This window comes from Salarias fasciatus, chromosome 4 (assembly GCF_902148845.1).
Source record: "Salarias fasciatus chromosome 4, fSalaFa1.1, whole genome shotgun sequence".
NCBI classification, from domain to species: domain Eukaryota; kingdom Metazoa; phylum Chordata; class Actinopteri; order Blenniiformes; family Blenniidae; genus Salarias; species Salarias fasciatus.
In genome coordinates this window covers 6,919,553-6,947,028 of record NC_043748.1, presented here as the reverse complement: position 1 = coordinate 6,947,028, position 27,476 = coordinate 6,919,553, and the positions used below count along the sequence as shown (strand labels likewise).

Sequence of the window (27,476 nt, the reverse complement as noted above, 5' to 3'; positions counted from 1 at the left end):
AGAGACTGGGTGAATTTAACTGTATTGCTGAAATTGCAGCATCACAACTTCCAGGAGGACCTGTATTATGTGGCCTTACAAACATTTGTTTATTTATATATTGTATGTATATGTTTGCACAGATTGGTGAGATTTTCCAGGATAAAATTTTCACAAGAAACATTTGTCCATGTTGGTCCCTGTCAGTCATCAGAGTGAAAAACAGAGCAGACACAACACCACATTTTAAGGTCAAATTGTATTTTAATACAATACCCAACATAAATGACATAGAAAACAGAATACAGTGGTTTTTTCAAAAATGGAAAAGACACATTCTCATTCAAAACATATCATGGATAACTTCACAGGTTTTGAAAATTCAGGGTCTCTTTCTTGAGTGGTTTTTCCTGTTGCAGTGCGTTTGGTAGGTAATATCTCAATTAAATCACAATACAGCCAATATTTACATGTACTTATATTTAGGCGTTAACTTTCTTATGACAGAAAGTTCATTAAAAAAAACATTTACTTTGTGCTTAATTAATTGAGGGTCAGTTCAGTCCCTCAACCGCACTGTCAAATGTGGCACAACAATAAGCCTCTCACAGTTATTGTACATTTTGTTGAAGGCATTTTGGCTGTAAAAACACTGCAATATTTGGTATACTTTTCAGTGATTCACTATGTTTATTTTTTGCATTTAATATTGAAAAGATGGCATTTTGCTCCATAATGTGCCACCGCTACTTTCAAAGGAAAGAAAATTAAAAGAAAAAAAAGTTTGGTTTACAGCTTTGCCTGTTTATGTAGTCATTCAGTTCACATGATACTGACCAACGCTCATTTCAACGCATGCCACCTGAATAGTGAATAATAAGAAAAAAAAAACCCAATCCATTCAGTTCAAAGACCCTTGATTCAGCTCACAGAAATGTTTACATTTCGCTTGAATTAACCGTGACAATTACAGCAGTCTTGAGATAAACCTTTACAGACCCTCAATACATTCGGGGTTTTTCAAGCACTTCACTGATGTGTTTCTGAGGTTTCTGCCTCATGTGGCCCACTTCCCTGTCTCGGATTGGGACAGCGGGCTGCTGCTTCTGCAAACAGGATTATACCGTGAAGACATCCTTCTTGGTGGGAGCCTGAAGTCACAGACAGAAGCACTGAAAAGGATTCAGTCGGCAGCAGACTACACCTGGAAGTCGGTCCCAAAGTGTCTGATCTGAGCATCAGTCATAGACAGATAGGTGGTCCTCATACTGGGCGAATACTGGAAAGGGGGGAAGGAAAAAAAGAAGAAGAAAACGTCAATTTAGCAGATTTCTCTGAGCTGGGGTGATTTTCTGATGATGTAGCATTAAAAAACATTTAAAGGGCTGATTGGTGACAACATGAATGATCACATGATGCATCACACTCACAAGTACTCTCTGGGTAACTTAGACCAAGGGGTCAAAGTTGAGGCACTACAAAGAGCCATAACTCATTAAGACTTGTGTGTATTCCCCATTTGTGTGTTTCCAGCTTTAATGACGATGAGCATTTTCCCCCCATTTGAATTTAAACAAAATTAATACACCTGTGTTCCTAATTGACCTTTAAAATCACAACATCCTCCAAAATACGTTCACAAAAAGCAGAATTACGCAAGTCCTGATGGGTTAGGTGGTCCCCGAGTTCTGGGTTATGAAAATGTTACAGGGGCAGGTCAACATTGTACATGGAGGAGTGGAATGGAAGTGAAAGCTGAAAGAGGTCATTAAAAACAAACAAAAAAAAACTTACGTTTAATAAAAGTCTGAGTCAAAGAATAAAAGTTAGGAAAAGGTTAGTCACAACATAAGACGTTGCAGTTAGACACCTTATCATGAAACAGTGCACACAAAACGGAGGAAGATGTCTTGTAAGTAAAACGCACAAAGGGAAGAATAACAACAAAAAGCAAGAAAACAGAGATAGCTATGAAAAAAAAAAAACAAATCAATGCACATTTCTTCATGTATTTACTGCAAATAACTTTTTCTAAATGCTGCTACAGAAATATTCAAATAATACAAGCCAATATCTCTCAGAGACAAAGTTCATTATTCTCTTTCCAGCTCATCCCAAAAACCGTTTCGTGTCTTTGGTGCACTGTGAACACAATTCAAGCAGTGTGTCGGTCAGGCGAGCAGGAAACTTCAGAAAAGTCTGACTGTCGATTTAGCCTAATATCTATTATTTAATCCCTGCTCCAAAACCTCCAAAGGCTCCAAAGATGCAGCGCACGTTTGAGAGTGAAGCTATATCAAACATATGGAACAGCTTTAATGTGGACTAAACCCTGACTTTGCAAGAATTAAAAATGCAGCCCAAAGGCAGTGGTGTGCATATCCTCACGTCTTCACAGTGTTCAGAAATTCCAGAAGGCTAAAAAAAAAAAAAAAAAAAAAAAAAAAAAAAATACAAAAAACAAATAAATAAATAAAAATAAAATGGCATTTTTATCAATGGCCAGCAGAGGTCAGTCTTCCTTCGTTGCAGAGCAACATAATTCCCTTTGTGTGAACGCTGGGAGCAGGAGGTTGTGTGCAGTGTACAGAGCACTGGCGGTGCTGGGTTCCTGTTAGTGCAGCAGCAGGGTCGGGGTCAGCAGTGCCTTCACTTTCATCACACAAGGGACACTAGAGCTCCGTATTGCCAACGCACCGAGGGAGGCGGCGATCCTCTCCCTATCAGCGGCACGTTCTCGTACCGAGGGGCCCCTCCGAACAGCATGGACTGATTCCTGTGACACACACACACACACACAGGGGAGAGAGAGAGAGAGAGGTGGTAAGAGTTGAAACAGAGCAGTGCAGGGATGCCGTGTTCTGCTGCTGATCTTACATGTATTCAGGGGGAGGCATGGTATTAGCTGTAGACTGGGGGGGTGGATGGAGGCTGGCCTGGCTGCCAACGCTGCTGGTGTAACTACAGAAACTGTGCGTGTTGGACCTTCTGGGGTTGTAGGATATCCGTCGCGCTTGAGGGTTGAACGGATCCTCCTCGTCGATGTCGTCGTACTCTTTGTCCCTTTATGACAGTAGCATACACACACACACACACACACACACACACACACACACACACACACACACACACACACACACACATAGGAGAAGAGAAACAGAAGGTGCGTGCATTAAAGCCTCGCAGCAGTACATTGTGAGCTGCACGTAATGGGATAAGGGGGTCACCCGGCACTGACCTGCTGCCCATTAGTGTCCACACTCGGAAAATTGCACACAGCATGGCAGACAGTGAGCAGGCAGCCAAAAGAGAAAATAAGGAGAGGTAGAGAAGCCCTTCCACCCCATCATAGCACACACCCATGAGGGCATCCAGATAGTCCTAGAAGAATGGGCACAGAAATATATGCAGTTATTGCACTGGGTCTCCAGAATATTTCCTTTCACAAACACCAGCCCTGTTTTCAATAAGAATAACACTCACTGGTGCATCCATTCTTCCAAACCCACAGAGATTTAATTCGTAAGTATTTTTTTAGGTTTATTTTTAGAAAGACACTTACAAATAATGTTACTTTTTGGAGGTATTAATTGACTCTCATTAATTCCCTGGAAACATACCCGACTCAAACAAAACAAGGCTGAACAGGCAACTGAAAAACAAACAATAGGATTTTTTTTTTTTTTTCTGTAACAACAGCACCGTAAACACAGAAACTAAAGTTACAACTGCCATTCATTTCTAGCTGGAAGATCAAAAAAAGCACATGTCAGACTATGGTTCCTCCATCCATCTTTTATATGCACTGCCAGGGCGCTGGGGCCAATCCATCCGGGGGAACTGCAGCCGAACAGAGACAGACAGCAGCGCTCACTCACACTCACTCACTCCTGTGCATGTTTTTGGAATGGGGAGGGGGGGAACACGCACCAGGAGAACATGCAAACTCCACATCCGAGCCCACAACCTTCAAACAAGAGCGCTGACAAACACACCATCATGCAACCCACATGTAGGTCGGTTTGTTTGTGAAATGATGGCAGTATACCATATAATTATTGGCACGATTCTCAATTCACGCCATGAAAAGCCTGAAATCGTGTTCGGAGAAAAGCACAGTCTGAATCTGTGCAGGCCAGTGTTTCTCTTCACAGTTCTTTAAAGGCGGAGCATTTGCCGCTTTCACCGTGCGTGCTTTCATAATCTAACCTTCACGATCTGCATTTCACGCCGATGAGGTTTTCGCCATGGCATCTCTGAACTCTCCCAGTGTTGTGTTAAAACATTAACTTTGAAAAAGTGATTCCTCCAGTAGGAAAAGCTTATCAAAACAGGCAAATAAATATCTTTTTGGGTTATTTTACACTTTTCATGGTTGGCCTTAGTGAAGGACAGAGGCTTGCTGGTTAACACTCCTCAGCAATACAGACCAGGTGGCCTTGCTATGCTGTTTGAGCCCACAAGTTTTTGTTTTGTCAAAAAAAAAAAAAAAATTCAACTTATAGCTTAAAAGGGAGCGCGTTTGAATGTCAAGGTGTTATTTAGGCCAAAAGGCAGATCTATGGTGCTGTGACTTTTCTGTTAATTGGATGACACACATGTTTCAGATGCATTCTTGGTTTGCTTTGGTATCTACGCTTCGCTGGTATATAGTCCCGTATGTGACCAACAAGCTCTGAGAAACCGGCTTGAAATTTATGTGACTGGTGTGTCGTCACAGTCAGAGTTTTAACAGCCAGCCCTACAGTGAGTCTATGCGAGCATTCTCACATTTTAATGTCAACAGAATCTGGTTTTTTTTTTTTTGTTTTTTTTTTGGCATTCACATTGACTTCTACATCTATCAAACTGCAAAATCCACTGACATTTTGGATACAGCCGTAAATCCCGGATGGATGTGACAGCAGGGTAGTCTCTCCTTATCTAAACCCTTCCCTAAGTATACCCCTCTCCGTTTAATGCAAGAGAGGCTACATGGATCCTGAAGACTATAGTGTGGTGTAAAAATGACTCATTTCAGTGGATTGAGACTTTTTTTTTTTTTTTTTGTCAACATCACAAAAAACTGGAGACTGTCAACAGAGCACCGATAATTGCAGTAGTGTAAATAAATATGACGGTGGAAGTTGGTCTGTTTCGCGTCTTCGAGCTCTGCCAGAAAGTGTCCTGGTCGGAATCTGACCTTACCTTGTGCAGCCCGCGGCAGTCCAGCAAGGCTGTTAGCTGGTGTATACTGAACTCTGTGGAATTTAACTGCCGCTGGATCCCCAAAAGGTCTCTCTGTATAACAAGGCGTGAGAGAGAGAGGGAGAGAGAGAGAGAGAGAGAGAGAGAGAGAGAGAGAGAGAGAGAGAGAGAGAGAGAGGGAGAGAATGATATGCACCTTTCCACAGCCCGGCTTTAATCGTCTGTCAGCCAGCCCGCTTTTACCTCTGCAGTGGGGAAGACGGGCACGGAGAACTGCAGCAGGCCCTGGATCTGGATTTGCATGGTGGTCAGAGAACGCTGGCAGACCGTCAGAGACTGTGAAAACATAATCGCCCGCCACGTCACACGCACAGACACCCCAGCACAAACAATGGGGGGGAGATCTTATTAAGGAGAGTATTGTTCGGGAGCGGCGTGTCAACAAGTAATTTAGTGGTTAAGTTGGGCTTTTTAATGCGCTTAAGAGACGACACATTTCTTTCCAGACAGATATGCTGAGATTATCTTTCGCCACCAATCGTCTCGCCCACCGCCGTACCGCCTCCCATTCCTGCAGCGGATCCCCAAACACAAACAAAAAGAGCCATATTTATATCAACTAGGCCATCAAGAGGGGATCATCCTTACCTACTTAACGGCGCCGTTTTAATCCATAAATGGGTAGTGTGACAATAACTCAGCATGACGGTTTTTAATAATTACAGTATATGGATTTATTCACTAGTGCGGGAATTGCGTTCTGAAGAATACTGCAGCAGTGTGTATGACTGAAGGAGGTAAACCTTGTGATCTGTACGTGGGCACTGGGTTCACATAGATGTGCACAGACACAAGCAAGGCTTTGTGTTTGTGAGACAAGGTTATGTGCTTACGTCTGGCTGCCTTGAAAATAGGTGAATTCTCAATAGCGGCATTTTGAGTTCCAGGGTTGCGATCGTCATGCCGCGCAGGTCTGCTCGAGCTTGTGCAATAGTTGCATCCTCTCTGGAGTTATCTACTTCGGCCAATTTGGTTAATCTGCATTTCAAGCGCCGATAATTAGCCCCTTTGGAAGATGTGAGGGCTCTGAATCTTTCTTTGAGTCTTGGGCGTGATGTTCAGATGCATTTTGACACGGAAGCAGAGTGGTTTCCTTAATGCAGGATGGACCAGGACGGAATAAATATTTCTGGTGAGAATAGCCCAAGGCACAGATTATGCACAGGATAAACGATAGAACACATTTTGCAAAATTCCCTAAATACTGTTTTGATCAAAGTTTATCACTAAACAAAAACAAAGCAGTATTCTGGGCGCCCTCTGCAGAAGAGCCAATGAGGAGCCTTCAATGTTTCATCCGCCCCGTAATTAAACTATTTGTAATAAGACATAATGGGAGCCAGTCAAGTGTCTGATTCTCGGTAAATAATCACGTACAAGCAGACAGATAATACTTGGATGTTCAGTCAGTACCTGTTGGAAGGGATTTGGCAGATTGGGACTGCAGAACAAATAATAGTGTGCAACATCTGGAAGGAGAGAGAAGTGGGAGGATTAGCACCAGGTCTGAGCATTCAATGGCAGAAAGCTGCGGTCTGAACAATTGTGTTTGTGGAGACAAATTACCTGCAGTGAGGATATTCTTGGTTTGGTTAACAATAAACTTGTCTGGAGCCACACAGAAGTCACTGGTTCCCTGTAGAAAAGCAGCGACACGCGGCGGTTTTCACAAATATACAAGGTAGACAAATGATTGCGCTTTTCATTAAGTCATGGAAGAGGTCAAAAACAGCGCAGCAACACACACTCGACAAAGGGAAGCGACGGTCGATCGGTCCACAAACACAATTTGTTTCCAACGTGCTTATTACTCTTTACCTCTGTTGCCATAACACACCAGAAGGCAGGCGCACAACACACACACACATATACACACTCGCAGCATATGCTGTGTCTTATTGCCAGTAGTTACGTTTGGTTGAATTCAGGACCTTCTGTTTTGAGTAGTATGGAGTATTATTTTCAAAGCCTGTTGTGATGTAAAGCCAAAATGAGCACTGAGACTCTTTTAATTTGAATATTTCTGATTTCTTTTATATAGTTTGTAACAATTGGAACTGCTTTTACAATTGCAATGTGTCTCTGTATTACTCCTAATAAAGTCCACTCTAAAATTGCAGACTTTACTGGAATAAATGCTCATTTTAGCCTCCACTTACCAGGGAAAATAAACATTTTAACACACTAGTGATTTCGTCTGAGGCTCTCTGTCACGCCCCACACTATGAAAACGGAGGCTACAGTATGTAATGCATTTGTAAATAAACTTCTTTGTGGTACGCAGCAACAGACTTGGAGCATCATTGATCATGTAGAACACGTCATGCCTTCACAAACATGGATAAAATCTTAACAAAAATGTTCATTCTATTTCATTCATCCACGGAGAGCTGCATGTATAAACAGCAAGAGGTCAAGGTCATGTAGTTTCTTTGCATTAAGCTGCAAAGTAGAAAAAAAACAAACAAAAAAACTAAGGTATGTCTCAAAAACACAATAAACCATGTCAACAAGCAAAATTAGCCAGAAAATATGCAAATGAAGCATGAAAACAAGATGTATTACAAGCTTGGTCTTTACAGGCTGCGCTTAATATTCCTATCACTTGACTATCAGATTAGCAAGACAGCAACTCCGCCGCGCAGACATGACATCTGTTTCCAGCAGAAACAGTACAGCAGCGTGTCAGGCACTGTTGGGATGTTCCCCTTCATCTCTATCTCATTAAAGTAGCAGGGACATTTTGTTTATGCTCGGTCTCATCAAATATGTATAAATTTTACGAGTATTTTCTAGGACACCGCCGTCATCCACCTTCTCTTCAAAAGACGCCGTGTTTGTGCACATGCACTTTTTTTTTTTTTTTTTTTTTAATAATGATGTGCAGGTTTCCTTCCTTGTTTTGCACGGTGCTCCACATTCAGTTTTGTTTATTGAAGCACAGCGGGCGCGGGACCAGCCTCTGTTCCAGTAACCGGTCAGAGGCTGCTGCTACGTTTACATCCGCTAACGTGTAAAGTACCGGCTTCACTGCCAGCGTGGCTTACAGAACAGTCAAAAGTTCATTCAATTGGTCTCTATAATCTGTTCTGAGAGGTCAGGGATTACTGTCGGGTCACGTTCGACTACAATAAGCCAAGTTAAGCCACGGGGACTGTCCAGTATATTGGTCATTTGGCATGACTTCCACCAAGAACCCCAGCAGATGGTTGTAGTTCACACTAGCGTCGTTAATTTTAGGTTCAATTCGGCTATTTCCACCCCCCAACCCTCCCCGATCGGCTATTCATTCTCTCCGCTTTCCACGAAACAGCTGCGCAGATGTCAAATCCTGTGGGATGATCCACAGATGAGAGGTCTCTCCACAGGGGGCGAGCAGATCAAGACAAGGACAGAGTGGGCATGGGAGACGGAGGAAGGCTGGAAGCAAGGGGTGATTTTCTTTATAGCCCAGACAGTGTCCCTAATACCGGCACCATTAAACACAGCAAGTCCAGATGTGCTGAACACATGGCGTACAGTCAGGAGGAGAGAACAATCTGTCAGAAATAAAGAGGCCGGGAGGAGGAATACGATCGCGCACAGTGACAGAAGAGATTTCGAAGAAAGCAGAGCAAGCAATTAAAAGCAGATAGGTGCTCTGTTTACAGTTGGGCCGGGGGCTGAACTAAAAGCCTGGGGATGTGTAATCAGCTTTACTGCATGGCTGACCCGAGAAAAGAGCCGGCTCGACACTAAACAGGCAGACACTCCGTAAGCCTGCTGAGATGCTGGAGTGTTTGTCCACATGTTTATTGACAGCGATGCCCTTGGGAGGAGAAGCATGAGATAAGGAGGCGAACACAAGACCCGCTGCAGTCCGGCAAGAGGTCTGTGAGCTGAGAACATCACATTTCATTTAATCAATCAACCAATAAATAAATAAATAAATAAACAAACAAAGCGGAAGTAATGGGATTTTAGAGGAATCTGTGTTTCGTACCACAGCTGTGGCAGTGCCAGCTCCGAGGGACGCCCAGCTCAGGATCAGCGACAGGATAACGAAACCCATGATCCTGCGAAGGAAACAGAGGGTAAAGAGAGTAAAGGGTGGGGCGACAAAGACCGAGACAAAGACCAAGACACACACACACTCTTCCTTTATAGCACTGATCTGAACCCTAACCCTAAAAATGATTTCTAAATCTAATTAGAAATAAATTTGATTAAAATAAATCATTGTGTGACAGAGATCCCTCCGAGGCAGAACTGCTGCGAACTCCTCACCTGCGCAGCTTCCGCCATGTGGATCTGAGGGGCGGCGTTTTAATTGAGCGCCCTCCCTGTCAATCCCGCAAGCTGTCAGTGTCAATCAAGCGGCGCCACAGGCTCTGGTCGGCCAGGCTCTTGTTTAATCTGACCTCTTTGTTTGAAAAGGGGCGACAAGTTCAACGGGGTCTTAACATTTTGGAGGGCTGTGATAAAACTCGAAGAAAAAAAAAAAAAAAATCTTCCCATCGCAAAAGCAATTTCTTAGTGACCACGATGGAAGTGAGGCGGAGAAAACAAATAAAAAAAATAGAGTGAGAACGGTCCCCTGTTGGATGTAGGGAAGGCTGGAGAGGGCTTTGCTTCTCAACTCACTTCACGAACCTTCTTGAAAGCACCAATAAAGTAGCCTGAGAGCACTTAATAATTAGTTAAGGGAGCAGACTCATCCTGCCCGGGCGATCAATAGGCATTAGTGAGGCCCATCAGAGAGGCATGAGAAGAGCGATCCTGAGCATCAGCTGCTAGCACTGACACGTACGATCCTCTAAATTGGGCAAATGGGATGGGAAGTCTGGAATGTGGATTTGCTTGTCAGACATCAGTGTTGGTTTAAATTACTGGCTGCAGTTTACTGCATCAAACGCTCCTCCTCTGGCGCTCTCTGTTTATTTCAGAGCTTCAGGAATCCAAACTTTCTTATCGGGAAGCTTGGATCGAGCGCACAAGGAGAACAAGGTTACCTGGAAATTGAAAGAAAGAGTGGAATGGCTTCGTCAGTGCTATTTGAAGATGTAATGCTATCCTATGTGGTGCCAGGGAGGCTGACTGCTGCTCTGTCTGTCTGCAGTCCGCCACAGGCCGATGAAAACTCAGTGGTTAATGTTACACACACGTCCCTCTACTGTAACCACAAAAACTGAAAACCACACAGATGCCGGACACCTACGTGACGAGCAGACACTGGGAGTGCCTGGCCATCCCCAGGCCCATCGCCAGGCAGATGACCAGATCCAGGATCAGCAGCAGCAGATAAGCCAGCCACCTGCAAGAGAGGGAAATGGAACATGGCCCTCCATCACTCACACTCGCTTACAGAGAGCATGCTTCACGCGCGTGTCCAGGCCTCAGGAAGCGCCGGCCCAACATATGTTAGAGGCTAAACGTGTCAGATGTGTGTGTGTGTGTGTGTGTGTGTGTGTGTGTGTGTGCGCGCCGCATATCAGCATTCTTGTCTCCTAGTTAGAGCCCATCTGTTTCAGGTAATTTCCAGCTTGTTGTCTTAATAATTCAACACCACAAATCCATAGGCATTAATTATTCATCTCCCTTTGAAAATGTCCTTCACGGGAGCGGCCGGCGCTCAGCCCCCAGACGGAGTGTGTGTGTGTGTGTGTGATGGGGTGTGTGCTCCGCCCAGATGAGTACGTGGGAACTATTTGAGCGGCCCTTAATGCCACGGACTGCAAAAACACTGATGAACAGCGTCGCGCCCGCGAGTTTGTTCCCACCACACGTTACGTATCGACACGGACTCCCTGCGGTGCAGCGGCAGCGCCGCCGTAAATCCTGACACCAAGGTCAGCGAAGAATACGTCCGACTTTTAAAATAAACTCCATACCGGCGATGCTTTCGCTCATAAAATTCAGGCATACGAATGGAGAGAGACTGAGAAAGACGCTGCACTTTATTTTCTTTGCGAAACGGCTAAATTGTTTCTCCAAAGAGCAGGAAGAGGAATAAATTCGTAGACCTGAACAGAAAAGGGTGTAATATTAGAAACACAATAAAACCTTTTATTCCCTTTTTTTTTCTGCCTCGCTCAGAGAATGCGACATTGGCTGTTACATTTGCTTTTTTATCAATACGACATGGTAGCAGGCCGTTAATAACATAATGACTGCCTGAAATTCAATCAGGACCCGGGAGATTAGTGCTCCAACAATGTAGCCTGAAAGAGGATCTCGTGTCAGGATGGAAAAAAAAAAAACAAAAGTGGGGATATGTTTGAAATAGATGATCGGAGTTTTTGCAGCAGGAATAAAATAGCAGCCATTTATCTTTGTCATACCGGGATTTTAACATACTTCTTACAGGAGGTACTAAAAGATGGAAATGGTCAATTTTCATCATCATGATTACTCCCATCAACCCACTGGAACACAGTCATTCAAACATGGAAACAACAAGGACAATGTGAGGGGCAATAAATCACTGGAGTAATTTGGGGGTTCAGTGTGTTGCAGAAAAGAAAAAACACTCTGAAACATGAACATGTTGAGTTCTGGCGACAAACTAGCCCACCAACATAGCTACAGCTACTCCTTAGGAACATTTAGATACTTTAAAATACACATGTTCAGAGCGGTTGCCTCTCACCTAAACACAACAGTAGCTCCTCGTCAGCATTACAAACGTGAAGCAGCGAACGTGTGGCGTTTAGAAACATCCCCTCCAGTTCCCATCACAAATCACACTGATCACATGTGTAGGATGAACACACAGCTGGCCGGATAATGTGCTGAAAACACACTCACTCTTTACCTCCATTAAAGTGAAATTAAGCTGAGGAATTAATGGCGCTTTAGTGTGGAGCACATTTCCGAAGGAAACACTTTAGCAGGTTACCTCTAAATGTATACTAACAAATCTCCAGCACTTTGCCACAGATCGGGGCTAATAGGATGAATATCGCACACACCGGCGTTACCTCGTGTGTGATGACCTGTGGGGACGCGCTCCCGTGAGCATCCACATAAGCCGCCGTTTTTTTTGTTTTTTTTTTTTCCGATTAACACAGTCTAACGTGAGCCAACGCAAATCCTTTTACGCAGGGTACCGCGCCACCCCTTAATCTGTCGTCTTCGACTCCACTCAAAAATGACTCTGTGAGGACGATAATTAACCAGGTTGCAAATGGTGCGAACCTCAGGGCAACAGCGGCATGGCAGAATTTTATGTGCTCCAAAATAAAACAAGCTACAGAAGCCATCAAATTACTCTCAGTTTGCAGCGGCGGCAGCCGTTTGAGCCTCGTAAATTTGCACCACTCGTCCTAAATTAATGCCAGATATTCTATTCATTTAGGTTATTTATCGTCGGATGGGTCGGATCATTTTTCCCCCCCTCCTCTATTTATTGGATTAAATCTTTGCCCCTTGATACTGTTTCACATTATTGCAGAGAATCATGGTTACTAAAAAGAAAACAACAAGAAAAAAATACAATAACTGCAATCAATGCGAGCAACAGTCTGAAGGTAAGGAGATCATTTATGGTCTAGCAGCCACTCTTCCATGCATAACATTGAGTTTGAGCAATATGTATCAGAGCTCGAGCTGCACAGTGGGAAATAAGCTCAATTTCAGCTTTCATTTATGGAGCAATCAGGAAAAATAGCTTTTCCGGTCTGTTCCGGAGGGGGGGATCAATAAAATCACATCTGCTCTGGATCACAGTCTGAGCGGCATGTTTCCTCCATCCACATACACACACACACACACACACTGAATAAAAATCATGTTCCCCGCCCCGCCGGATGTGCCGCAGCCCCGCCCACCTGTAGTACTCGATGAGGGCCATCCGGCCGGCGATGGCCGCCAAGTCAATGTTGGTTTTGTCGAAGTCCGGCAGAGCCGTCAGCTCGCGGATCACGTTGCCGACCATCAGCTGCATGAAGCGCAGAGCCTGGAGGTAGTCGGCCCTGGCGGCGAAGATCTCATCCAGACGTTCCAGGTGCTGTTTGAGTCCGGTCTCCACATTGCCCCGAGCACCCGACACCTACCAGAAAGAAGAAGAAGAAGAAAAAAAAAAAAAAAGAATCAAAAAACACTTGGAACAGAAAATACAGAGAGAACATTGAAGAAATGAAAAGACAATTGGAAAGGTAACCGAATTAGATATGGAGGGAGGTGAAGAGAAGTCAGAGAGAAAACAGGGTCAGAATGAAATAGGAACATAAATAAATTCATAAAAAAGCAGATATTCTTGAAAAAGCGGATTGAAAATATAGAGAAAGGCGAAAGAACCAAAGGAAAACTCCCCCAGGAGAAGATTAACTTTTCTCCTCAACCGTGTGTTTTATTCTGATAAACAATTTTAGAGTGGAATACTGATAGCAATACCGGGGAGACCTGTTATCACAGGGGTCTTTGATAGTGAGCGCAGAGTGGGAGGAAGCATGGTGAAATAGAGTAAATACATTTCACTTTTCTGTTTGAACAAAAACAATGTGATGCAGTAAACGCCGGCGCTTTCATCTCACCAATTCAGCCGGAATACAAGTCAATTTTAACTCCGACGCCGACAGGAAGGAAACGGAGAATCGCTGCCGGCTTAACCCCCGATATTGATATTTGCTGGAGTGACATTAGCTGCACAATCTGCTCCGGCAATTGCCGACAAAACGGTAACCCTGCCATCGAAAGCACAACTCGGCTTAATCTCACTTAAGTTCTTTTGTTTCGTACTCTATAGAAGAGCAGATTTAAGTGTATGTGTTCTGCAGATAAAAAGCTACAGGAAAACATCCAGAGCTTCACCTCACGGGAGCCACACAGCATCAATGAAACCTTCAATCTTCGGGTGATAAATGCACGTTATTCATGGAACAGGAGATCGATCGAACAAAGAACACTGATGATAATTACTGAAACTTATATTTGTAAATTGCCTGCATTGATGGTGGCAGCAGACACGTGTCAAGCTGGGAAAGAAAAAGTTTCAACTGTTTCATTTCTTCTGGACTTCCTTAGATAATGGAGGCCGATCGAGATTCGGTTAAAACGACACATTATCGCAAAAAGGCACAGCTTTTGAAAGTAGGAGTGGAATTAAAGTGAAAGGAAATTAGATAAATGAGCAATACGGAGAGTCTAGAAATAAATTAGAGAGAATTAGAGTTCATTTTGTGCGAGAGGTGACAGCTCTGCCTGACATGGATTTTCAAATTCATTCATTTAATGTGCTTTTTTTTTTTTTTCTGTTACACTGCTGAAGTGGATTCAATCTCAATCAAAGCTTGATTTCAAAGTGACCTTCCAACATGCAGGTAAGTTACATTAGACTGGCCATTTCTCTCTTCTTACATTGTTTATCCCACAATGCTTTTCATAAACTCTAATCTCCTTTTATGCTCATTTAACACTGACATTACTCAACTGTGAATGGTTTTTAAATGAGACTATAATATATGTATATATATATATATATATATAAATTTTGAACTTTTTTTTTTTTTTAAAGAATGACAAATTTACAGTGAATGATCTCCCAAGCTGGTAATTTCACACACACACACACACACACACACTAGTGTGTGACTTTGACAGAGCACTTAACACTGCATACGGTAGGCGGCTCCGCTAATTCTGAACAGATGTTGCTCCCTGTATCATAATCTGCAGCAGTCTGCAGCTTCCCCACTTTATCTGTGATCTCCATTACCGCCGCGACTCCTTCGCCATGTCCAGGAGTGAAGAGAGCGCCCGTTCCCACACTGCGAAAACTCACCACAAAGAAGATAAAAAATGCATCCCTGTCTACTTGACGCTGCAACATTTCAAATAGTCTTGATTAAATTTTACTGAGTCGATAACTCCTGATGGGTTCTGAGTGAGATCTCGGAGAGGGCGTCCAGACGGAGATGCGGGGCCCATCCCGCTCTCCGGCGGTCCCAAAGGAAGGAGGATTTGATTGCCGGCAAACTGCTCCCACTTCCCACCTCTATGTTCATCATCCCTCACAGTTCCTGCCACGACGCCTCCAATCTTATCTGCGAGCCGGTCCGCCCTGACTGTGAGAAATGGGCTCCATCAGCTGGCTGCTCTGGGTGATCCACATTTCCCTAATCTGGACTGTCCCATCTCCCTTTAAAATGGATTAAAGCTCGCTTTTACTGAAAGCGGGTCACAAGGAGGATTCTCCGCATTGGACACGCCTGTTAAATGAAAGTGACTGATTTGAGGCCCACAGCAGCTCCGCTCAAAACGTCAATTTCACATGCAAGTGAATCGCTCAGCTTAACGTCATCAGTGATTTGTAGATGAGATTGGCTGTATTAAATGTGACAATAAAACAATTGATACAATCGAGGCACTTTAAATGGGGTTTTGTGTTGAGAAACAACCTGGAGGAACAGACGCTTGAGCAAACTGATAAATGGTCCAGAAAGCAGAGCTCATCAAGTGGGAAATCACTCATCTTACATTCAAAGACAAAGAGCTAATGTGAGGGAGGAAGCGCTGCCGTAAATTGAAAAGACACATTCTGACACAGCGCGATCGCCGTATATTCTCATTCATTATTTCCTGGCAGGTCTGAAGACTCTTTAATATCAACAACCTGAGAGCTGCTGAACAATCAAAAGACCGCCATCAGTAGAAAGGGAGAAAACGCTCCTCCTTGTCAAATCTTTCCCTCTGTGACACACGATAATCCCTCGCAGAGTGAGAGCGCATATCTCATAACAAGAAGAGCTTTAAGAATCCATCACTATACCAAAAATTGCTCCTTGTGTAAATCTCCGCCCTCACCGGAGCCTCGTGGAGGACAGTTTCGGTTGTTCCTGTGCTTACTTTACAACTCGGATCTTAACCAAGTGTGCGAAATACAACAAAGAAACCGTCTTGAGGGCTTAACGAGGAAGCAAACAGCCAGAGTGATTATATTAAAAGCAAGTGATCACACACATAAGAGAAAAGGTAATGGGAGGATTTGGTGAAGAGTTGAAGAAGTTATTACCGCTCAATCACGAGGCTGAACAGCGGCTAAAGCAGCTTTGGCTTCAGAGGACGGGGCCGACTCTCCAGCCCATCGCCTCTGCAGCAGGAGTACATTACATCAAGCTATAATCTTGGCATGTGAGATAGCCGCTGCTTCCCCCAGGACCTCTAAGCTTCTCATGTAGCTATAGTGTGCATTATGCCATGGGATCAAATCAATACTGTGGTGCGGAGAAAGCCAGCAGCAAAGATGTGGACTCATCAAAGATGCATCCATTAACATCCCCCAGCAAAAAAAGGCAAAACAGATTTCCAAGTAAGCTGTTGGACTAAAGTTAAAATGAATGCAGACCGAAGCAACAACTGGGAAACTTTTACAGACTAATATCAAATGTTTCTATCGAAAGAAATGATGAGATATTTCACAATGATCATTAGAAACACATATTTTTCAACATGTTATGAACCCATGCATAGAGCATCTTTTATTTCAACAGAATTGAATGGAATTGAACAGATTGGAGGTAGATTTGGCTATTCGTCGCTCTTTTCCGAGACTCTGCATCTCTTTCCAGAGGGCAGCGGTGAGAACACGTCACGTCGAAGCTGACCTTCCTTTGTTCTCAGCCAGTGCAAACTTTTTTTGGGGAGGTGGAGTAACGATTTGTTGGCGATGCGCTCTGCCTCCCTCTCCACCTGCTGCAGGTCCTTCCTGTTCCCCTCTGCCCAACCGGAGGACTGCACAGTGCGGCAGCAGGTCAGGAGGCTCTTTATTAAAGAAGGTAGACTACAGAGAGAATTCAAAATTACCCTTCAATTGAAAAAAAAAATAAAAATCACTGCAGGATGTAATTAAAAATGAATCCTGCCGTCCTCATCATGACTCACACTCCTCTACTGTAGAAATCTTTCATGAAAATTCCAAACCTGCTCTTTCTCCTGTGATATTCGACAGGGGCGATAGAGAAATGGACACTAATCTGTTTGCATCCAGAGTCCATTAATACAGCATGCCTGCATACGGCGAGTGGATGTGCGGTGCCGAAGCGGACGTGCACATTAAAAACACACCCACACACCAACATGCTCATCTATAGCACAGAGAGCATGACTGTGTGTGACGGAAAGGGGAGAGGCTTAACATCCATTAATGCACTGCAGATGGGAGTTAATCCTCTTCTCGCTCATTGTGATTATTTCCTCCTTGCAAGACCCCCGTTCCTCCTCCTCCTCCTCCTCCTCCTCCTCCTCCTCCTCCTCCTCCTCTCGCCTTCCTTCCTCTTCTCCTGTCCCCTGCTCCCTCCTTCCTCTGACAAAACGCCCCCAAATAACTTCTCCCTGAATGCAGGTCAGGGGTTGTATAGGAATAATCCCTATTTACAAATCCTAAGACAGCAGTCACCTCAATTCCTTCACTGCAACAAAAGTGGCCCCCCCACCGTGACGAGCCGCTCTGAGGCTGAAGCCATTACTCCGGAGCCGCTCCGGCGTCGACCGGCTGTGAGACAAGCATTCCCAAATCGGATGAGTCGGTACGTCACGGCAGGCTGATGATTTTTCCATTGTCGTTAAAGGAATGTTGGTAATTATTGGTTATTTAAGAACCATAGGGCGAACAGAATGAGTGTTTCCCATTTAACACCACAGTGACAGATTCGCTGTCTGGTCAGCTCGCACCCAGCCAGCAACGAAATTGTGAATTTGCCATAAATAAAAAAAAAAAAAAAAATCATTTCGGAAAACCGCTTTTTAATAATTCTGCTGTTACAATAGTGGATTGTGGAGCGGAGCTTGGCGAGCGTCTCTCACCAGATTGTTGATGCCGCCCAATGTGTGATTGGCATTATAAAGTGAGTAGGTCAGCTGGTACACCCCGTCGTTGGTCTCGCTGTTCCCATAGAAACCCACTCCTACCGCCGAGCTGTGAAAGGGAGAGATTCACACAAAATGAATGGATAAATCAGGAACAATTAATTATTTGTGTTTTTAATAAACAAACAAAGACAATTAACCCTTTTGTCTGCTTCGCTGCTGGTTTTCTCAACACAAACCGCTCAAGGTTGTTACAGGGCAACTTAGATAAAGACTCGCCCTTAATGAAGGAAAAACAGGCAGACATGAGTCATAAGTAATTTTCATACTTTTCTTTCTCCTTGGTGAAAGTGGGCATTCATGTGAGAATACTGGGACAGAGAAAAAAAACAGATCTTTTTTTTTTTTTTTCAAGTAATCCTTCAGAACCTGTCAGTCTTTCAGTAATTTAATCCATCTGGTTTGTTTACTACACAGATTCTGAGTTCAGCGAGCTAAACTTACATTTGCGGCGCTAAGCTTGGATCTAATGGCTAAAAGCCCCACATCAGAATTCAGTCCGGCACCTGAAAATGTACCCAAGCGAAGCACGCACAGACACACGCACAATCACACACACACCTCGGTCCTGGGCCTCAGTGTTAGGAGGGGTCAGTCTCTTAACCCCTGGGGTCTGTGAGTCCCCATTACTAACAGTCTGACTTAAACAATGGTGCAATTCCACCATATTTGACTTTACTGGGGTTATTCTGCGCTAAAGCAACGCCTTCCATCACATTGAAAGGGTGTTTCTATTCAGCCGGGTAGCTCATCAATCACACTCCAGATATCTCAAGATCGGTTGTTTCAGGGAAACAGCGGCGCACGCAAACACCGAAACAAACCAAAGCCCGGTTTAGTCTTACGACGGCGCATATATTGAGCATTTTGTTAAAACCATCTGTGCTGCAAAAACAAAACAAAAGCCACGCACGGGAACTCAGGTAAACCATATGGTGGGGCTAAAATCCTCCACGGCGAGATGAAGTTAGTTTAAGTAAATGGTTGCATTACAAGCAAGTGAAACGTCTGCAGTCGTCAAATTGTCCCCAGAGCAAGCAAAAAAAAAAAATCAGAGTGATCATCAGCTTCCATTTCGCCGGCGTTCACATTAACAGGTAGGCCAGAGGAATGACTCTGCTGTGTTTATTTCACCTGCAGTTTAAATAAGCGGAGGAACTGCCGGCGTAACGCGTTGCCCCTGGGTTTCCTTTTACATGAATTGTTCACACATAAAACAAAAAAAAAAAAAGAAAAAAAAATGGATTTCCAGCTTTTACCTCAGTCTGTCTTTTATCTGTTATGATTGCAGTTAGAGCTAGAAGGAAAACACCATCATGACCGGAGAAATAACTATGACAAAAACAAAACAACAACAACAACAACAAAAAAAAAAGGCTAGCTCATCTGCTGGAACGGAAAACCCAAATAAAAAAAAAGTCATTGTGAACCAAACGCAGCACAGGAAATGGGCATATCAGGCAGAGCGGTGAAGAAGTGAACGGTGGGCTTTAAAATCAGCAGAGGACAACCCGTGTCACCAGATTTGAGCGCGCTGAAAAGGAAACCAAAGACTGAGAGGCTCAGAAACAAACACGAACTGAAGGCAGCTCCTTTCAGAGCCGAGCGTTTAAGCCCCGGCCCGGACGGACGGACCTTGAAAAGCCCATTGTAACAGATATTACATTTTAACAAAGTTATTTCCTTTGGCATTGGTCTTTTATCTGATATTGTGCTCCGTTTGTCCTCAGAGCTTGAGATTTCAAGTTGTTTTCTGGGCTATAAAGCGGAGTAATTATGAACATGTAGCAAGCTTTATAGAACTTTGAAACTTTTTTTTTTTTTTTTTGACTCAAACAGCTCTGCTGTAATATCCTTTATCTGTATCAAGTTATGTTATTTACTTTGAGAAGAAGCTGGGCAAGCTCATGTTCATTTCTAATGTTATTAACTGGAACATCAAAATCCCCCAAGAAAGTAATGTCGTTTAAGTTAATTTCAGAAAAACTGGAACATTTTATCAGGCTGTTTGGAACAGAACTGAAAGTTTTATTTTAGCGTCACTGGTCAGGTTGTGACCCCCAGCTGCACTCTGAAAAGTAACTCAGAGGAGCTTTTAACACCACTTGATTTAATACATGGATCCAAGTAAAAAATTGTAATTAGTTGATTTTGATAAACTTTCTAAGTTCCAAACCCATTTTTTTCAAGTTATGAAAAAGTTATGTTCTTAATTACATCAGCTTAATTTTGCTTGCAGTTTGAACTCAAAATTCATTGTTGATGGGTTTAAAACAAAATTCAAGTTGTTATAACTTAACAAACTTGGCTTGATCATTTGATTTTGTCAACGTTGACTTCACAATTTTAAGTTCCCTCTCGCCACACAACATGCCTGGACAAGTTGGACAGTGGGTTAGCAGGATGAAAAACCTTGATACAAGCAACATTTCATGGTGACTAAAATTCATTTTTGGTAGGGTAAGGACACCACATCGGCACGGTTAGAGTTGGTCACAGCATAAAGGAAACAGGCTCTTTGAAGAATTTAACAATGATGATGGTAGTGCCGCAATGCATCATGGGAGTTTGGGATGAGATATTCAAGATTTAAACATTGATTTCATTATTTATTTCAATGCTCTGATGTTAAAAGTGTTATTGATAGTTGTGTTTGGTTGTGTTCTTGTTGTTCAGTTAATATAAATATAGTTACTTTTTGTGTCAAACCTGGAATGAGAAGTATTGAGCATTTAAAGGTGCTGTAGGCAGGATTTTGCTAGTCAATGCTAATTATTCTGTGTTTTCTTTGGATTAAATGTTAGAGTATCCATTGATAATCCTTTAGGAGTGTAGCATAATTGCGCTACCGTGAGGGCGCAGCGTTTCCATCTGTCTCTGTTATGAGCTGAAAAGGAATCTCCACAGCTCCAGGTATCTTTGACCAATCAGAAGAGCCCCTGAGGCTCTAACCGTGATTGGTCGAGGGGTGTTCGTCACACGTTCTTGTGGGAGGGGCTTAACTTGCGTAAGGGCGTGATATCAGAGAAAACAGGACAGGATTGGCGGTGCTGGGTTTCAAATCGCCATCTTAGATGGGTCAAATCACCATCTTGCTTAGGTAAACCTAAGCAAGATGGCGGAGATGCTGAATCCTGCCTACAGCACCTTTAATCTGCTCCTGCTACTACTCTAAAACTTATAGAGTTCAACAGAGCAGTTCCTAATTGCTTCTGGGCTTATTAATCGCCTGATACTGCCTGTGCAGGGTCAGTCCACAGTGCCCATGACAGCATTGTATTCCCAAATACTCACAACATTAAGGTTCAACAGAAACTGTCCATTTTAACAACTTAAAAGTGAGCAGCCAATTCATTTGAGTTATCAACTTAAAAATCTTGCATTTATTAAGTAAGCAGTACTTAAAATGATCTTTGACTGATAACAAAAAATGAATTCACTCAAAGTAATATAGTTTGTTGATTCAATGTAATTTCTGAGGTTGCCATAACTTAAAAAGACTAATGCAAACTGTTGCGTTGATTTTTTTTGTTGAGTCTAGACATTTCTTTTTAGAGTGTGAAGTTACACCTATTATTACCATAATAGAGATCTAGAGGAGTCTTTCCAATCTTTCAGCTGGTAAAAGAAACAATCTTTGCTTCACACGTTTCAGAACATCTGTGCTCCAGCTGATCAGTGTGGGCCTGAACAATAAGCGCTTTATTAACCCTGCAAATAACCTCGCTGGCGACGAAGAGCCGCTAATGACACGATGGCGAAGCCGTAATGAGTCGGGACAGCACGGGGTCAGGCCGGCCTCCGGGGAAGCGGTAATATTTTTTTTTTTTTTTTTTGCTGGAAGGAGTTAAAAGCAGCTGAAACAATAAAGAGCAGGGCTGGAGCGTACAGGATATTTAGTGTCGCTCCTCCTCCGAGGATGGAGCACCTCACAGGCCGGGCAATAATGGCGCCGCCGCATCTCTGAATTCAGCTCGTGTTGTTGGGCCGAACAAATAGCCTGATAAATGCCTGGACTCTGTAGTGAGCGGTATATTGCGCCTATAATAAACTCCAGTGCGGTTAACACGGACCGTCGCGAAGAGGGAGGATTTTTTAGAGCATAATCTCCCCCGATTCACACTGTCACTGAGCTGCACCGCCTCCTAAACACGTCCCGGTTCCACCAGATCGTAAGTCTTTCCACTAAAACCAAGAGAAAAACTGAATGTCGTGATTGTGGAAAAAAACAGAATATTTCAACTGACGTAAAAGAAGAAGGAATGAACACTATTTTTTCATCTTTTTTAATCTAACAAACATCCCACGACAGAGAAAAGGCCAATAAAAGACTTGATTGAAGTTTTATTTTAGAGCAGTGTCGCAACTGACAACTGGATCCACAGATTTACTAGCTTGTTTCTACAGAGAAATCTGAGGACTTTGAGGCGATCAGAGCGTCTCGGCTAAGCAGCATCATGCCCCGTCACTTAGCGCCACAACAGGCCCGGTGTGCTGCAGCCGGTCCGGTCGCAGCAAACCAAGTTAAAACCCAACACTGTCACAAGTTTGGGCGGATCTGTCCGCAAATCCAATCAAACTATTTCTGGACTCTTTTGTCTTCTTTCATTTCCGCCATGGGATGTTTTTATTGTCAAAGTTTATTAAATCATTCACAAAAGTACAATTATGGCGGAAGAGTTGGCCTTTAAGAGTTCGGTGACCTTTGGCATCAGAAAAGGAGCCGGTTTAAGTGAACGACGTGAAGGATCTCACCAGATGACGAGACCCGTGATGACCGCCACGCAGGTGACGCAGCAGGTGTCGGGCCTCTTGGTGTCTTCGTCTATGTCTCTGCGGCAGCAGCACAGGAAGATCAGGTACAGCGCCACGACCAGCAGGCTGAGGCCGAGACCCACGGCGCCGACGCAAGCCAGAAACACCAGGGACTGAAAGGCGGAGAGAGAGAAAAGGGACCAGAAAAAACAAAAAGACGCTTTCTGTTAATGTCACGCAAGTCATGAAAAGTAAAACATTAATCTTTTCAGAAGATTCTGTCAGTAAATATCCATCAGGTCACTCAGGTTGTTGGGATGAATCTCCCACCTGAAAGGCTCGCCGCCTGAGCGAACGCAGCACAACAGGAGCAAACAACTTGGAGGTGTTTTTGAGGTTAGTGGTGCAGCCGCTTCATTGATACCATCAACACAATACTAGTTACTGCCTGCAGCGAAAAGAATAGAAAACACCAAAGTTGAGCGTCTCGGGGGCGAACGCACCTCGCAGAAAAAAAAAACCTTGAGTTTTCTGCCAAGTGCCGTAGCCGAGCGGACCGCAGCTTAGAGGAAAACACTGCTCCAAGGCTGCGGGAGGGGAGCGTCATGTGACGGGCCGGCTTTCATTCAGTCTTGTGATTTCTGAGAGTATGAAAATGTTTAAAGCCTGGAGGATGGAGAGAGAATCGAGAGCGCAGTTGCACTTTGGTGCAGGATGTATTCTGTACATCAAACACTGTATTTATGACTATTTGTTTATCAAATGAAAAGAATGGGAGAGCTAGTAATGAGCTCCCGACACAGACTTGTTTATGCAACAGATTGTTGCGGAGAGCAGAGTGTGGCACTGTACCAATCAGCAGACATGCTCATAATTCCCATTCATCTGCAGTTCCACTGTTCTGAGATAAAAGTCACTTTGTGAGTCTGTATACCGCCTTTTAAGAACAAATCCATAGAAGCACAGGAACTCCTCTCAGCCTGGCTCCTCGTACTGAAATCCAGGTATTTATCCTCCAACCTCCTGTTTATAGTCGCAGGGGCAAATTCTGTGGGTTCACACTCATAATATTTATGGTCCAGGTTACTTTAATAACAATTCTGGAGAAAAGTGTTGACCTTGATTTTTACTTGCAAATTATTTTCAGTGGAACTTTTGATTTCCACAAGTTCAAAGAGTCCCTTTCTGGCCGACTAAGCCCAGTATATTTCATGACGTCTGTGACTCATTATTCAGTTTTTTCCATTGACGCTGTGACTGAATTTAAATGATTTTGGTTTTTTTATATTTTTAGAACAAAGTCCTTCTTTGTTCAAGCTGTGTCCCATGTAAATCAGTAAATCATACTGAGAAAGAAGATCTCAAAATAATTATCCAAATAGACATTAAGCTCACAAAACACAGTATCTCAAAAAATAATAGCCCATATCAGTGGATCTGATATCCTGAGGTGATAATTCTCTAAATGAACTTTCAAAAAATGGCTTATTTAAGCAGAGTCCTTCAGAAACTAAGTTAATGATGCCCGGATGAAGCCGTGCCAGAGCATTAAGATAGCCGACATCCTCCGCGGTCATCAATTTTACATCAAACAATCAATACAGAGATCAGAAAGATGAGCTGCCCCAGCCTGACAGCAGCCCAACCCGAAAAATCTCTATTCAGTGGTTTTCTGTTTATTTCTCAGCACACTGCGGCGAGGCTGCGTGTCGTCCCGCGTGGCCTCGGATCTGGTTAGGTATTCCGTCACCATCGCTCAGTTCAGACCCTTCATAAGCACAATCCTGCAGGTTCCACTTGCTCCTTTAATTTTACACTCCATTGTTTTGCGATTAGACATGCAGGCACCTCAATTCCCACTTGATGCAACAGAACCACAAGGCAACAGATGCTTGAGAGGGGAAGAGAAAAGACAGACACCGAGTGATTGTGGTACAGTCATTGATCAGAAAACCTCTCATCTTCTATCTCACCAAAAAGGAAGTTTGTATAGCCTGCCTGCTTTAATTAAGCAGTAAACAGCGAGCTTCAGAAGGTGAGTCTCTGGCTGCTCTGCATCTCTGGCACAGCAGATCAGGATGTCAAATGAAGAGCAGGAGCTATTTTCAGCCCTGACAGAGTGTGTATGCTCTGTGGACAGCCACGGCGTCTGTGACTTCTCACTGACTTCTGCACAGAGGAGTGAGGGAGATGCTGCTGAATAAAGGTGAACATTAATACAGAATGAAACGAAGACAATAAAGGACGACATGAGAGAAAAATCTGCTTGTTTCAGAGTCTAAACAAACAACTGAAGTCAAATAATGTGGAGTCAACAGTATATTCAGTCTCACTCGCTCTCTGTTTATATCTATAGCATTTATTTATTGGAATAAATTATCAAATGCTGCGATGCAGCACAGTGTTGATAGCCTGAATAATGTATCCCTCATCTCCAATTTTAATGAAATTTACACCTGCTGGATGATGCCACCCTGGGTTGTTGTTGTTGTTGTTGTTTAAATTGTAATCAAGAAGTAAATAGCATGTGATACCTGATGTGTGGTGATGCAAAATTTGCAACTTTGAAAACTATGATAAGAGCTGAGTGTGACTGTCCAGCATCATCCACTCTGCTGTCCTGTCCTGGTCCAGACCTGGAGACTCACTTCCTGCTGCTCAGTCGTTCCTCATCACCAAACATAACAACCCTGTCATTTTCCACATTTCCTGAATATAAACATGATGCGTGGCCATTAAGAGCACACTGTGAAAACAATTGCCATATTTGAGTAGTTTTGTTTTGCAATTAAATATAATTTATATAAAAGTTAGAGACAGACATACACAAAAGTAAGCTTTGATAAACTTGGGCGGAACTGAAGACAGACTGCTTAATTACTGCGGAGCAAATAAACACAATCAAAATAAAACTCTTTGATGGAATAAGACGGGATGAATAATTGTGTGCAAACGTGAGAAGATTTGAATCTTGTATATTATTATTTACCACCAGCAACTCCATCACGGTGCGCGCAGTTAATACAGGTCATGTGTTGTCATGTGAGGACTGCAGGACAGTAAAATCCCCTCAACTCCGGGACTTCCTCATATTGGGACGAAACAAATAAAGAACTGCCATGGTAACCCAGATAAAGTTAAACTTCACACTGCAGTTCGTCTAAAAGTACTTTTCAAATGTGTTCATCGTTATTTTTTGGGGGGTTGTCGGTGGTTCACGGCAGCACTGTGATTTTCTGGTGAGATTCTTTACAAAATAGTCCGTGCGCTTTTACGCACAGGTACAGTTACCAACCTGCTGATAGCTCGCCTCCTCCGGTTTGAAAGTGTTGTCCACCGACTGGAAGAAGAAATTGAAGTGAGGGAAATTGTGCAGCCAGTATGTCCACCACGGAGCGACATAATCAAGCCTTGCAGTGGCCATCATTGGTTGGAAATCAACCCGTTAAACCACTGACGGCAGGCGTCCCCCTCTGGATTGGCACCTGAATATTCCCAGCTTTTCAGGACGGGTGAATACTTATATAATAGCCGTGCTGCGACTTCAGCAGAGGTGACAGTTACAGTGGCCAAAAAAAGTATCAGAGTGGAGTTTCTTCTTTTGCCATCACATCGTCAGAACAAGGCTGGATGTCGCCACTTCCCTCTCTGCTGTCCATAGTTGTTTTTTTACGCAAAATCCGCTGCGCAGCGAAACCAAAGTGTTAAAAAGTGGAAGAGTGCGGGCCGAGCGCTTCCATCTGAGGCGTGGGATCGTCTGCTGACGGTGGGAACCTGCCTCCCCCTCACAAAGAGGGCGTGACCGCGACTTTCTGTCAAGTGGGGAGAGCCCTCACGCCCTTGAGTCAATCAGACAAAGACGCAAACAACAACAACAAAACTGAGATTTCCAACACTGAGAGTGGAATCATGTTAGAAATAAGCGTCATAATTAAAAAAATATAGTGACAAAACAAAGAAAACTTCCACATGATGCCACTCCCTTCTCAACACAGGCCTGTGAGGAGTGTGTTTGGATCTTTTCCCAGTGCATTTAACATTAACATTAAACCCAGAAACACTGAGGATGTGTAGTCTTCGTGGCCTCAGCTTCCTTCCTTCTTTCTTTCTTTCTTTCTTTCTTTCTTTCCGTCCGTCCTTCCTTCCTTCCCCCCTTCCTCCGGACTGCCGCTGAGGACGCAGAGGTATTCCGCTGCGCTATTTATGACTTGTGCTGTTAATGTCTGACCTCTTGTGGACAATGAGGCGCACTGAGGTGAACAGTAATTAGGCTGGTAATGAGATGCTGCTGCTGCTGCTGCTGCTGCTGCTGCTGCTGCTGCAGCCTCTTGCTACAGGACGTCTCCCACCTTTATTTACAGCCCCAAAAACTCCCCAACATTCCCTGCATTAAAGCCACTAAACGGGCTACGCAATACACGCGATGTTAACATGATTAAATGACCTGTTCATGCATCATGCAGAGCAGGGATGGAAGCACAAGACCAATGACCGCCAAACCACCAAGCACTTTTTTGAAAATTAATTTCTTGAGCAACACCGAGAGCCGAGCTGAGATATCGATGATGCTTCCATGAAAGAGTCCAGTCCTCTTCACGATGATGCCGACTGGAGTTACCCTCAAAGCCAGGCTGTCAGGGCCAGCGTGTAAA

General features: G+C 43.6%; 1 protein-coding gene across 1 annotated transcript; it reads right to left on the bottom strand.

The window, feature by feature from the left end:
• Nucleotides 1-280: 280 nt before the first annotated feature.
• On the bottom strand, nt 281-26,315 carry ttyh2l (tweety homolog 2, like). The gene is made up of 14 exons (XM_030089796.1): nt 26,120-26,315; nt 22,825-22,997; nt 18,007-18,118; nt 13,035-13,255; nt 10,424-10,519; nt 9,209-9,281; nt 6,793-6,862; nt 6,640-6,695; nt 5,410-5,502; nt 5,167-5,259; nt 3,218-3,360; nt 2,857-3,042; nt 2,677-2,755; nt 281-1,258 (listed from the first exon to the last, which is right to left on the bottom strand). The coding sequence occupies exons 1-14, from the start codon at nt 26,249-26,251 to the stop codon at nt 1,178-1,180; spliced, it is 1,608 nt and encodes a 535-aa protein (XP_029945656.1). The 5' UTR covers nt 26,252-26,315; the 3' UTR covers nt 281-1,177.
• Nucleotides 26,316-27,476: the final 1,161 nt, after the last annotated feature.